Source organism: Thermobia domestica, chromosome 4, assembly GCF_964235325.1.
Source record: "Thermobia domestica chromosome 4, izTheDome1.hap1.1, whole genome shotgun sequence".
Classification (NCBI taxonomy): domain Eukaryota; kingdom Metazoa; phylum Arthropoda; class Insecta; order Zygentoma; family Lepismatidae; genus Thermobia; species Thermobia domestica.
This window is the reverse complement of record NC_137457.1, coordinates 33,891,674-33,907,222: the sequence shown is the minus strand read 5'-3', so window position 1 is coordinate 33,907,222 and position 15,549 is coordinate 33,891,674. Positions and strand designations below refer to the sequence as shown.

The window sequence follows — 15,549 nt, the reverse complement described above, 5'->3', positions numbered from 1 at the left end:
TTTGAATTTAAATTTTGTCCAGTATACAATCATAAGTCTTTAGTTGTAGTGGAAACATTCCACAGAATTATACGAAATGCTCTTAAATTATCTGTGCAGAAAAATCAAAACAAATGACCGAAGCGTATTCCGTATACAACCTTTGCTATTAACATATTCATCCAGGCTGGAACCAAGTATTCAATTTTTTCTTAATGCACGGTTATGAAACTAAGAACATTTCGGATATTGGACTTACGTAAACTCCAACATTATGTATCAACAGGGAACATTTAAACATGATACGGGGAATAGCAAAGAACAATTTAACTGCAGCCTATAAGAAGCAGATGAAATATTATGATGCAAAGCATAAGAAAATTGGTTTTGAGAACGGACAGAAAGTACTTGTATTCTATCCGAATCGTCAGATTGGAGTACCAGAAGTATTCTCCTCTGAATATGTCGGTCAGGTCCGATACTCGAAAGAATCAATCCTAACTTTAATATGGCGAAGTTTCCTCACTCATATCGTCAACTCATACAGGAAATTTCTGTAGACAACATTAAGCCGTATTTTTTAAACCTAGACGAAACTCAGCAAAAGAATAATTAGCTATTTTTTTCTACAAGAGCTAAACAATAAAAAAACAGCAAAGGCGGAAAGCCAGACGAAAGATGCACGATAGGATCTGGCATATATAGCTCATATTTTAAATATTTCTCTTCTTTCAATTGGCAGCACGAAACAAGAAGAAAAGGATAAGAACAGAATTACATCTAAATTATTTAAATGCTTCAAAAATCATATTCGCAGTTAAATTATACAGGATGTCCAGGATTTCAAGTTCATCATTATCATCATTATTGACATTTAACAATTGGATTATTTTGTTTAAATACATATACTTAGTGCAAATATTTTAGAAAGTTTACATCTTATACAGAGTGACCAAGAAATCACGCCGTTTACATAACAGACTTTCCAATATAAAGCATTTTTATATTTCTGTGAAATCGCAAACTTCTTAATATTCGCAACTCTTATTATCTTATACATACTGTATCGAAATCTTAGCTCGAAAACAAAAATATCCAAAAAAACTCTGTCTAGATATATCTTCACCAATTCCAATCTATGCATTTAAAAACATTCATACTCCTAATGAACAAACAATTTCACAAATATAAACACCCCTCATCATTAGTGAGCTAATATACGTATATTAACTATCCAACGACAAAGGTTAAACAGCCCTTCCTCGAGGGAAACGAAGTGACATACAATATGCACCGATCATGCAGATGTTTAGGGAGTATCTGTTTATTGCTTTCTTCCATTACCTTAGTAGTGCTTCGAAGAGTGAATTTTTTAAGTGTGTATAGTGTTATTAGTGCTGTTAGTGATTTTTTGGTGTGTGGTCCCATAGTGTTGCTACCCCCTACATGAAGAAAAATAATCTTTAAAACAAGCCAGGGGAATGTAATGTCTCACGTGGTATTTTGTGCGAGCAAGTCTTTACGCTAATGTTTAAAAACACTACCGCATGGTTTTACGAGAAGATACTACACACCAGATGAGTGCACACCGACCTGCAGACGACAGACTTCTGGCTCCTCGCAAGAAGTAGACGAATACAATGGAGCAGCAACGTTGTTCTCCGTCTGGGGACTCAATAAATTTGATGGCCAACAGTAGTTCTGTAGCAGTTCTCAGGTATCCCTCATACTGTTTGCAAAATAGCATTAGGAGTAACCTTATTCCAGGCCTCTAGTCTGAACGGGACTCTTGGCCTATTCTTTCTCCTGGCTTAGCCTGCTACGGGGCTCTGTCGGGAATCCTAACCTCAGCCACTTAATTTGCTACGGGGTCTGTGGTCAGCTAACTAACTCACTGCTTGCCACGGAGCATAGAGGAACCTAACGCCACTCTGCCTAGTCTGTTACGGGGCTCTGTGGTGATCCTGTGTGCGACCTCTCGGTCAAAGACTGCCTATATCTTACCTTACAGATATAGAGATGTTATCTTTGTAGCATTTTGTAAAATACTGCTTATAGTGGACATTTTATAATAAAAGTGTGAGCCGGTTCCGGACACTTTTTTTTATTTACGCCCTTCCTACACTCTATATGGGACAGACTTTTACAATATATTTACCAGAGAACATTAAATTCCATAGATCAAAAACTGTAATAGATAACAAGAAGAAGTTTCCTGTAATCAATTAAATGTTCCAAAATCATATTTCATCTCCTCTTGTATCTGTTAAAACCAGAAGTGCCAGAAATCAACCACTTCCGTTTTCAACGTTGATCGTTATAGAGTGAAAACGGTATCATTGCGAACTGTTTTCTGCCATGACTTAAGCGTCTCAAGAATACATTCTATCTTCATGCTAATCTGTCTACTAAAACAGGGTGTGGCAGAATATCTAATTTCTTTTTTACGGTGATCACTATAGAGTAGAAACCGTGCTGGAGAGAAGCTGTTTCTCTTAATCGGTTAAATATATAAGAATACGTTTAATTTCCTTCTTTAAACCTGTTAAAATTCGAAGCGGTGGAAAGCCACTATGATAGCTTGAAAACAGATTGAGGAAACTATTTTAACTCATATAGAAATATTATCTCTTTCTTGCATACACCATAAAATATAACATGATGTAATATTTAAAAAAAATCTTACAGATTCGTTTTTTCGAGGGTAATGAATTGTACCACGTTGTCTGTGGATTGAAGGAACCTTTCTAATGGTATCACTTTCATATCGGTATCATGCACTCGGAGAGAGAAAATTCCCTTTAAATAGGGTAATTTTTCCTTAAAAATCACATTTTGTCCATTTAGACGCTAGTTTACCACTTTTGGTACGCAATCGGGAAATTTCAATAGTACAGTTGGAATCCTTGCTTCATTGCGAACAAGATATGTTAAACCATGATCTTAGGATAAATGGGGATGTGTGAGGAATTTTGATTAAAAACACACTAAAATTTCCATTTTACTTTCTTGAGTATTTGTGACCTAACTACCCCCAGGCATCCTAGCGGTGACCATGGTCTATGATGCTTCCAAGCTTTAATGACTGTAAAAGCACAGTGTAAACATCTTTACTAGAGATTTATACAGCACACCCCGAATGTCAATGTCATGGTGCAGATGTACGAAAAGTCCCCAAAGGTCTAAGTTTGGATAGGAACTATTTCTCACTTTTCTATTCAAGATAAGCATCCCTATTAGGAATCCAACCCTTAATTGCGTGCATAGAATGCACACAAATCAGAAACTTGGACAAAGAGAGACATTAATAACTTAGCTTAGTGCGAATTGTAACACTGAGTGAAAGTAGTACTATGAGCTTGACCCCTTGCTACCACGAATTGCTCAACGAAACTTTCGTTTTGATAGTATTATTACTAAGGATCGAATTTTAATTTGCAAAAATGTGGTAGGATAAAGGGAATAAAAGGTGCTGGAAAATCATTCAAAAAGGTAAAAAAGGTGCTAATAGGATATCTTTATTAAGTACTATAGTATACAGTTACATGAAAATTCTTTATTCATTACGCCAAGAAATATTGTTAGAGTCTTGGGTTTAAACATTGGACATAAATTGCAAAATTGTTTTACTTAATCCCAAACTTATTCAACATTCAACATTCTTGTAATAAAATGGTGGTTACAACCAACTCGATATTTTAAAAAAGAAAACTTCAATTTAGCAATGTTATGGCTTGAGAAACCGTCACACACTTTTGGGTTTTCAGAAACTGGTTATTCTAGATTATGTACAACACTCCTATATTTTCAAATGTTAGTTCCTGTCGCTTGGAGCTCAACTTCACTCGATATCAACGAACACCAGTGGTACACATCTTGTAAGCTCTTGGACAGGAAGTTCAGTTGGCGTTGCGGAGGTTTTTATGACCGAATTGTTTCGCAAATTCAGTTCAAATTTATCCCTAGAAAATCCGTCAAGATTGCGTCTAAATTTATGGAATGTTATGTGTAACCTAGATTGAAAATAAAACGTATTGTTTTGTCCAAATTTTTAAAAACAGAGAAAAAAGGGACTTATAAAGGTGCTGAAGGCTAAAAGAAGTAACATAAATGAAAGTTTATGAATCTAGCAAAAACGGTGCAACATTGACGAAAAAGGTGCAAAAACGTGCGTTCATTTCAGTTCGTTTTATGCCCGAAAATAGATATTTTGAACTTTGGTTGTTGTAACAACTACATTTTTAGTTGTTGTAACAACTGCACCTTAAAATCCTTTCTCGAATTATTACTATTCAATGTAAGTATTTAAGACATATGGATTAGAAATTACATTCCAGGTTATTAGTCTAAAGCTAATTGTGACATTTTCTTATACGCGAGATCATGAAACATAAAATAATTGAGCCAATATATTTTTCCGCTAATGTTTAAACCCAGTCTCTCGATCTGCTTGACAGGTGTTTTAGATTTATACTTTTTGGTACTTAATTCGTTGTGTTGTTGAGAAAAAATGCAGCATCGTAAGTAATAGAGGTACCAAATTTAAAAAAAAAAAATAGTCTCACAAACGTTAAAACATTCTGTAATATTTCAGTTTGGTATCTTAACTTTATTGCCAACAAAACTGAAATAGTTACTTTTCCATTTTTAATGTAAAGCTAAGGCAGAATCCAAATCTAGTTAAAAACAGTTTGGCTCCCTCTTATCTTACTTGTTATTATACGTGATTCCTGATACTATTGACTATTTCTTTGCTTAATTACCACACGTTTTCCACTCATATAATTTATTATTCACCCTGCATTTCAGAATACCTAAATTTATTTGAGTGTGTCTATAAGGAGTTAATTTTTATATATATATATACCAAGACTGTTTAATACCAAAATATCTGAGGAATGCAGTATAAGGGGGCAATGTACCACACAGCTAAGTTTAAGAAAGAAAAAGATTGGATTGTAGCAATGTTTTAGTCTCTTACGTACACTATGAAGTATGTTTTAGTTGATTTTGAGATAAGAGCGTTAACAGAAGGATGGTCCAGAAAGGCCCAAACTTGGAAAGAAATGATTTTTCGTACAAAATTCCCATTTGGAGGAAATTTTCTCTCCTGAAATACGTGATACTGATATGGAAGAGGTACTGTCGGAAAGTGTCTTTCATTCCAAGGAGAGCGAGGTACGATTCAGGATACTCCGATAAAAAGAGATGTATCAGAAAATTTTTATATAAAGTAATGTTATATTTTATGATGTTAGGTGGAGTGGGATACTCTTTCTACCTGAGCTAGTAATCTTTCCCGCCTTCAGTTTTTAAGCTATGAGATTGTCATTTTGCACAGATATTACATACACTATATCGTATGTTTTAGGTGATTTTGAGATACGAGCGTTAATACAAGGGGCGCTCGGTGGGTTCCAAACTTTGAAAAAAATCTATGTTTTCACAAATTTACCAAATTTATGGAATTGTTTATTCTCAGGTTGATGGAACTGACATGCGAGTTTATGCTGAAACTGATTGAATGAAAATTGACTGAAAACGTATTATTCCAGTAAAATTGGTCAATCTGCTAAAGAATATTATTTTTGATATAATTCGCATGTTCTTGTCGTGTAATTCAGGGGAGGTATTCGCAATAAACAAAGACACTTCTTTCATCTCCGTTTTCCAACTTTGGATGGCAATTTTCCACCTTAGGTACATAATAGGGAAATTTGACTGGCACAGTTGGAAATACTGATTTATTCGAAACAAAACGAGGTATAAGCCATTATCATACTACAAACAGTCTCGACGCAACAGATGCTTGACTTAAAGTATATAATTTACCCAAAAAGTGGAAGTGTCTAAAGGATTAATACTTCTGAAGATCACATAGAAGTTACTGTATCAGTGTTATTTATATTGAATTCAATTTAGGGAAAAACTCAGCATACCAGATTTATACTTAAATTGTTTAGAAAACGAAAAGGTGGGAAAGAAGCTTATCCTTGTTCTTTATTCTATCATAAACTAGGCAGATAACACATACATTTTGTGATATTTGTTTTTCGTGTGTATCTGTACCATGTAGGCACCATATAAAATTACTGTGTTCGGTAGAACAGTACTCTAATTGTGGGAATAATCTTGCTGTTGCAGTGGAAGAAGAAAGTATGAGTACAACTTTTCAGACAAGGGATCAAGAACAAATACAGAGACTGGAAACTGCACTCCAGTCGGAACAAGCCAATATCATAACAATAATTGGAGGTGAGATATTCTTTTATCTCTGTTTTGTATGCAGTGCTTCTAGTGCATTTATATTTCATTTGTGCATTTATGACACAAACCATGTGTGTTTCTGTATAATAAAGAATTTGTTGCCTTACCGCGTAGTAATTGCACACAAGAAATTGTTATTTGCAACATCTATTTTCATTCGTATTGTACAAGGTAGGAACGTAAAAGTGAACGAAATATGGTTTTATACATTGAATAAAGGAAAATGGCATGCAGTTAGTCACTCGTCTGTTTTACAAATGCTGCGTTGGTCTACACTCCGTAAAAGGCTCCTTGGTTTTATAATACCTGCAGTTTGACTATATATGTTAGATGGAAAATTAATATAGTAATTGGAAAGTTGAAATATTCTTTTCAAATATCTGGCTTTCTATTTCTTTAAAGCTGTGTCCAGTATCTGAGATGCTATAGAATTTTCCTATAATATGGCATGTTACTCCTAAAATCTTACAAAAACTTTTTTATTTTATAGAATTCAAAATTCTTCAAAACTTTATCGTTATTAATAATTTATAGTGCACTAATTAAAATTTATTTTCTTCCATCTGAATGCTTTTAAATATGTGGGCTGTATTTGCAACAGAGAGAGGTTAATCTTCTAGCTAGACCAGTAGGTTTCTTGAGTTCCCGTCCCCTCGGAAGGTTATGCTCGTATGCTTAGGATTGTCCCAGGAAAGAACGGAAATGAGAAAATGAGTTTTCACGAATGCCCAGACCCCCTACTAGACCCCAATCCCCTACATTCTTCCCTGTAAAGTGTTGGTACATTTTCTCCATGCAATGTGCCAAGACAGTCATAAGTATAGTTTGAGGCATATGATGACTGTCAGCATCCAGAAATAAAAGAAAGTTTGTATATGTTACATTGATTGAAGTGGAAGAATGTTACCGATTCGTGTAGTTTTTTTAAAGTTGTTTCAAACTTTATATAATTAAATGATAATAACAATTTGAGATAGTGATTATTAATATTTGACTTCAGACTGAATATTATACTCGTATGTCTGATGACACTGAGAAAGCCCCTGGAAAATTCCAAATCAGGATGCCTGACGTCGAGGTTCCAACACAAAACGTTCCGATTGGTTAGTGCCAGGACTGACTACTCACCTGCGAGAGATATAGCAAAATATCTGTGTACTGACTAGATAAAATATTACTCCAAGAAAGTTTGCAAAACTTAATGTGTCAGCTAGATATAAAAATATGAAGATAAATGACAAGACTTCTGTAAGGAAAACGTTAATAGATTAATAGCTCTTATTGCCACTATACAATATAAAGGGCGGGCATAAGCTATATGGCAAACTTTGAACGATGCGAACTCCGCTAAAGATTCTCAGAAAGAAGTATTCCCTTCTAAAATATTCGTAAGGATGCAAGAAACGGGCAATTTTATAATTTTTTTGCCTTATCTTATATGTACAGCTTCACTCACATTCAGGCGCTTCCAAAGATTGTCTACAAGTGTACAACAAGTGTATGTAGATAACTAGAAATGAAATAATCAATGACTAAAAATTCCAATAGATTGTATTAGAGCAGGGTATACTAGTATTTACAGCAGAAAAAATAAGGGTTAGAGAGGACTTTAGAATAACTCTTCTGCTATGACTGACTATATTATAGAAATCTTTCATAAATTTCGAATAGTTGTACATATCGATCGAACCATTTTTGTCTGGTGAAGCTTTGTGAATTCTGCATTCCCTTTTACACGTTCCCTTATTTGTACACGGCACATAAGTTAACTTGTTAACACCTTTTTATGCCGAAGGCTTAGTCATTTTGTAAAAACGGTTGAAATCTGTTAACGGGATTTTCTGGATGAGCACTAAACAAACGCCAGTTCAATTTCTTTATTTGTTAGATGATATGTAGTAGAATATAGATAGATATAATCTAAATAGAGAAGACCCACCTTGTTTCGCAATACTTGCAATAAAGTAAATGTGTTACATACAAAATGTTATTTCATATCCAGGGTTTCGGCACAACAGGACACCGCGAAATGTCAGAATGTTTAAGGGTACAGGGATAAGTCAGGGAATTGTACTAAGAGCCAGGAATTTTGATTTGCGAAGAATGAGATTTTAAAACATTCAAAAATGAAAATGTTTAGGTCATTTCATGTAGTACAGTACTTGTTTTATAATTAGCAACTTCAAAGTTAAAAATATATGTGTATTTCCCACCAAGGATGTGTAACATACCGTACTTACGGTTGTTCACATCGTGTTTATTTTTCCTAATGCAGTGAAATATCATATTGGCAAATATTCCACTAAATGCAGTTGGATCAACAATGCAATGCTGAAGTCATAGTTTCATCCTTATTCCTTTTTCTTTCATACCAGTTTAGAATATATAAAATTTTCCTTTCCGACAGTAAGTGGAGAAAAGTATTTTATAACAAATACGGAATAAGTTTTTGGACTACGGTTACTTGTACTTAAGCTTTTATATTTTCATTGTAATATATTTTAAATTCGCAAAAGGTTTATTTCGAAAGTGCTTATGAGTTTACTAAAATAGCTGATAAGTTGCACTTTACTGTATACACCAGGTTATCCTTAAATATGGAATATGTGTACGTATACACACCAAATGTAATTTCTACTTTGTGCTTATAATGCAATATTTACTGCTATACATTTATAGATACATATATAATCATTGTTCAGGATAATTGCACATTGCAATGATTTGTTAATGATGAAGCGTCTCGTAAATAAAAAAGTAAATTGTTTATTCTTATTTAAAAACTATTTTGACAAAAAGAATGCAGCAGTTTCCTAACAATATTTATGTCAAATGAGTTCCAATAAAATTTCATTTTCTCTATCTCTCTCTCTAATTATTCTTTGAGCCAATTTTGTACGCTTTTTCTGTGTCAATAGAAAATATCCAAAGTTCTATAGAACAAGATTATTTCAGGCAATATGTGTGAAAAATATTTAATAACTGGAATACGGATTTTGAGATAGGGACATAATATTTGTTCTGGGTTTTAATGTTGTGTATCTAGGAAGACACCTTGCTAATATCTCTGTCCTACAATACAAAACAAAAAGTGGATTTCTTTATTTACTAGTTTGCTGTAAAGTGAATGAAAAGCAAAAGAGACGTTTGCAATTATCAACTGAAATTCACTTGTTTTCGTTATACTGTAGAAGTACCAAATTTCGTGATGCTTGTTTTGATATTGACATATTCCTGTTTGGTGTAGACCTGTTCTTACCCTTACTGAGAATAAAGTTGTGAATGGATTCTCCGTCTTGTTCATATGTTGCTATTCTGTATCCTGTTTCTCGCAAACATCCCTGGGTATTGAAACTATGTAAGTAAACAGTTTTTTTCTTGTTGACGGTTTAATTTTTATGTGTTACAGTGAATGAAGGAATCTAATTCAATGGATCGATTGTGTTTAAGATATTACATGTAGATTTTTGCATATTCATTTAACTCAGATAATTCTTTGCGTCATTTCCTAGAACGTTCAGTTTTATCACCGAAGTTCCTTCGTTCTACTCATGGGTGAGCAATATGAGTATTGTTATTAATAAACACCGACTGTGTGTTTTTTCGGGTTCTCCCGTTTCCTCTATTTACGTTCACTTAATTTTTACGTCATTATCTCAGTATTTGCTATCCCGTTTGTAGGAAGTTAAACCAAAGATTTAGTGTGGAGTATAAATTTTAAGCAGTGAGCATCATGGAAATAAATCAGCACAACTTCCTTAGTTTGACGTTATTGGGCTCATAAAGGTATCAAATAAAAGCTTGCAGGATTTTACCTTTCAGCAGATCTTAAGTAATCTTGCAAACATTTATACTGTCAAACATTAATGGGCATACAAATCAAATTTTAGGGCTTTTATAAATTGTGCCACTGCTCAAAAGTTATAGCTATTAAACTTTTGAAACTTTTTTGTACACTCATCTTAACACGTACATGGTATTGTTAAAAATAAAGATAGTGTTTTTTGTATTTTTGTAATTATTATTTTTTGTGCACGCAAATATACAGTTTTAAGTTTTGTTACAAATTGTGTCATTTCTCGTAAATTACAACTGTGAAATTCTTGAAACTTTTTATAGGATCAATTTATCTCATACATCATATGCTTTTGGTATTTTTGTAATTATTATTTTTGGATGTTAGAAAGCAATTCATGAATCGCTCTGGGCCTTCTATATTCTACTGGCCACAAAATGAAGAATTTTTTTTGGATAACGTTTGAAAATATCATCTTCGAAGTTCCTGTTCCACCTCTCACAAGCCAATTAGTCCGAACTTACGCAAATGAAAGCAAAATTAGAAGAAGATATCATATCAACAATGAAAAGAATGACCTGTGAAATATATGACACAACATTTTGTATGTAAATCTATGTAATTCTAAGAAGTTCTACCGGTATGTATATTCATTGTTTTCATCCATGTATATTATTCTATTGTTTCTTATTTCTGTTTAGTGGGTTTGTAATAATCACTCAATCCCTTACATTGCAAGGCCTATATTTTCCATTCACAAAACCGCAAGATTATTACAAAAAAGTATCCCGTTTTGTTATTTAAACATACCTAGTAAATGCAAACTAATCCAATAAAAATTTAGAAAAGTTTGATAGTTGTAAGCAATGGTACAATTGGAAAAAAGTTGAGTCATATTTAAAATAAAAAAATTAATATTATGGTAATACCAAAACTACACATATAACACTACTTCTATTTTTAAACATACCTAATACTTAGCATGATAAGAATTTGAAAAATTTTAAAGTGTGACAGTTGTCACTTCAGAGTAGGGATGGCCACTCCAGAATTTTCCCGAATTCACATTTCGGAATTTTTCCGAATTCCAGATTTTTCTGAAATCAGAATTTTTCCGATTTTACTTCCCGAAATCCGGAAACTAAAAATTGCGGAATTGGCCATCACTATTTCAGAGCAAAGACATAATCTGTTAACAATAGTAAATCTGTATATTTCTTTACATTTAAAACAGAAATAATAATAATAATAATAATAATAATAATAATAATAATAATAATAATAATAATAATAATAATAATAATAATAATAATAAATGCAAAAATATCAAATGCACCCTTTTTACTTTTTAAACATATCGTGTATGTGATAAAATGATTCTATAAGAAGAAGCTTCAATAGTGTCACAGTTGTAACTTATGAGTAATGAAAAAATTTGTAACAAAATTTAAAACTGTATATTTCCATACATGTAAAAGAAAAAATTAATAATTACAAAAATACCAAAAGCACCATTTTCATTTTTAACCATATCATGTTCCTCTTATGGTTGAGACGATTCTATTAAGAGAGTTTCAGAAAGTTTTATAGTTGTAACATACAAGCAATGACACAATTTCTAACAAAAGTTAAAACAGTATATTTCCGTGCACAAAAATAATAATTACAAAAATACGAAAAACACCCTCTTTAATTTTTAATCTTACTCTGTACATGAATCTACGTAAAAAGTTTCAAAGTTTTCATAGTTGTAGCTTTTGAGCAACGACACAATTTGTAGAAAACCCTAAAATTTGCTTTGTATGTTCATTAATATTTTTCCGTGTAACTTTTTACAAGGTTACGTAGGATCTATTAAAAGACCAAATACAAACCGATTGTGTGACACCTGGATGAGCCCAATAACTTAACAAATAAGGAAGTTCTGGTAATTTTAGTTCCACAATGCTGAGTGCCGAAAAGTGAACTTGAAGCAAAATTCACATTAATCAAAAATTTCTCTGCAGCGATTTCAGCCAAAAAATCGAAAAAAAAATAATTTAGCATAATTTCATTGGTATGAAAAAAATTAAGAGAATCTGAGACTTTGAAGCACGGTCATGTTTTAAAATTAGGTGATTTCAGTTGGTATGACACTTCGTCCAAAAATGCGAATCCAAGCGGTTTAATTGCTATGTTTAGGAACCTGTTAAGATCATTTCATATGGTAGAAGTGTCAGATATAATCCAGACTGATTGGACACTTCCTTTTCCATTTAACATCTCGAATTTAAATATTCCGGATTAATTATTATTGAATATCCTGATTGTTTATTTGTTATTAAATAATGTGGCTTTACTTTCCATGTACTTACAGAACATTGCTTTAGAATTAGTTCTTCAGTAAAAATCTCTAAATCAATTAGTTAAAAAAAATAAATAAATCGAAAACACTCAGTCATTCCAAGTTGCTAACCTACAAGTCGACATTCGAAATTTACCAAATACAACAGGGTAAAATAAACCTATAGACGCCTATATTTTACGAAACTTGCATGTGATAAGACAGACGATACTGCCAGCAACAGAGGCTCAAACGATTCCATTATATATCCTTACGATTAAAAAATATTTTTATTGTAAATTGCATTAGAGTCCTCTCAAAGGGTGCAAACCCTACAGGATTATCTTCACTTATTAGAAGCAGCACAAGATCTTATCAAAAGTGCGAATTTTCACAAGCAATTTATTACTTTTATAGTCAACTATTCTTTAAATTACCTAGGCCAATTAGTAAATCAAATACCCTTGCTCCTGCTAAATCCTCTATACATGTGTACTCCATGACCAAACCTTACCCTACAGCCTATAATAATCCTGCAAATTAGCAGAATTCCCAGAATTTACAAAATTACCAACACATGCAGCTTACGTTGATGCTTCCCTCCGTACCTTTGCTACAATGTGTTCCCCAAAATCAAATTCAGCCTTTCCTAACACGTACAATCGTCACAATCCTCTCCCTTTAGTAGCAACTCTAGCCAATTTCGGGCAAATAATTTAACTGGTATTAGAAGGAACACTCTTTGTTAGTTGCCAAAAATATCATTAGAGAGATCCCAATTTACAAGAAACAGGGGCTGCTGAACTCTCTCAACAGAAAAGAAAGAAACAGAGTAACGGAAAAGAAAGAAAGGAAGGAGTAATATCTGCAACAATAAGTCGTACGAAAATAATGGCAAAAACATTAAAGTTGAAAAAAGTATCGGTATGTCCATGGGTAATCGGGATGGACACGGTGCCAGTCGATGTTATCAAAATAATAAACGAGAAAACTAGAAATTTGGCCCCAGAACAATTCTCCTTTTATGCGTGCTACTATGAAAACTAAAATCTAGCAAACATTCTAAACTCATACCATTCTCAACTAACATTAGAAGAGTATCTACTACAATCGTTGACCTAATATATATATATCTGGTGACTCCGGTGATAAATATTTTGGAAAATGCTGAGTTCGTACCTCTATTCGGGAAAGGCTTCAATAAACACCTTCTGGCTAAAATTATTTTACAAAGAAACACATGGTCTCTATATTGAAAGCCACGGAAACCAGTTTTTTTTTCATTGGAAAACACGAGACTTAAGAATTATCTGAGAAGCCTACTAATTCTATAGATCAAACCGATTCTGCAGTAGTGATGATCGCAAGAGTCTTGGTTTTGCAGTTTGTGAGTTGCATGAACAAACAAGCATGTGCTGAAAGTTATACAAGGTTTCGAATTAATGTATCATCAACTTCTTGTAATCAATGTTGCTTTTTTCTACACTTGGTAACATTTCTCATTAGATTAAAAACAAGGAAAATGGATATGCAGAATTTTACCTAATTGTAAAGGTTTGATTGGAGATTAGAACCTGGTTTACCTTTTTCCGAAGGTACCCGAAGTTGGACTTAGGAGATTTTTGAACCAAAATAGCAATAAAGAATGAGGCCAATCTTTACGAGACAAGATGTACCTCATGTGTTGCAGGATTGAGGAATGGGTATAATGGTAAACATCTGACCATGCCGTTTGAGATGCCAATGATTTGACGAGAACAAAAGCTAATTATGATGAGTTATTTTTCTTATGTAAAGTTAGGGGATTTATCAAGAAGAACAGGGAATTGATCATATATCCGTACTTACCAGAAACCATTAGAGTTCTTCCGTATGGGCAACAAATTCTGATTCCTACACCACCTGCTGGGCTACAAGACGTTGAGGAGTTCTCTGGTTTAGAGCTTTCTGCAACTGAAAATGAGGATGTCACACCGTATGAAGCTTTATCGCCACAAACTTTTACTCAAAGTGAGTTAAACAATTTAGTGAGTCACCTGGGACTTAAAAAAGGGGAAAAGTGACTTACTCGGATCAAAATTAAGGAAAGGAGCATATTTGTACCAGCTGCAACTTTCTATTGGTATGGACATTTTGAAAAGAGTATAGTGATTATTTTGTTGAAGAGATTAAAGCGGTTTATTGCTCTGATATTCCTGCTTTGATCCATCAATTAAGTGCAGATGCCTACGAACCAAATTATAGGTGTTTCTTTATTGACTCGTCAAAACGTAGCCTAATGGCAATGTTGCTGCATAACGGTGGTAAATATGCATCCATTTCTATAGCATAATCCGTAAGTCTCAGAGAAACTTATGAAAACTTTTCAATGTTATTTAAAAAAGTCGCGTACCAAGAACATACCAGGTTAATTTTTGGGGATTTAAAAGTCATCGGGATCTTACCGGGCCAGCAAGGGAGCTACAACAAATTCCCTTATTTCTTGCATTGGTTTCAAAAGGAAAGGAAGGAAAGAGAAGTGTTAATACTAGGAAAATATGTTAATGCCAATTTAGTTGATTCAAGATAAGTTTTACTGCCTCCTTTGCACACCAATTGCACTCTTTGCAAACTCGTTATCATGAAGCAATTTGTGCGAGCTCTGGACAAGTACGGCTCTTGTTTCTCTTATCTTAAGCGTATTTGTTCACATCTATAAGAAGCTAAAGTAAAAGAGGGCATATTGCATAGGCCACAAATAAGGAAACTCATGAATAATTACACATTTATGACAGCATGAATGTCTTAGAATTACAGATATGAAATGCATTTAAGGAAGTATTTGCAAAGTTTTGGAAATGTAAAATAATTCCAGTACGAAGATATTGTGAAAGATATGTGAGAAAAGTTTTGTTGTCTCGGTTGTAACATGAATTTGAAAATTCAATTTTTGTTTTCCCATCTCGACTATCTTCCAGAAAACCTGAAAGCCCTGTGTGAAGAACAGGGAGGAAGATTTCGTTAGGACGTGAAAGAAATTGTGCGACATGTCAAGGTCGTTGGGAAGTATCCATATTGGCAAACTACTGCTGGACGCTCAAAAGAGGAGATTCTGAACATCATAAATGTAACACCATTGAACAATAATTCACCAGTAAGACAAAACGTACAGAGCTTCTGGCCTGAATATGGCTAGTACAGTTTC

At 33.4% G+C, this 15,549-nt stretch overlaps 1 protein-coding gene across 1 annotated transcript in view; it reads left to right on the top strand.

Annotated features, from left to right (window-relative positions):
* Positions 1-15,549, top strand: part of LOC145683820 (uncharacterized) — a 148,620-nt gene that overhangs the window by 9,455 nt on the left and 123,616 nt on the right. Inside the window, exon 2 of the mRNA XM_081755415.1 lies at positions 6,124-6,234. Coding sequence (XP_081611541.1) covers positions 6,138-6,234 — 97 coding nt within the window. The 5' untranslated portion in view covers positions 6,124-6,137. The remainder of the gene's footprint in view (positions 1-6,123; positions 6,235-15,549) is intronic.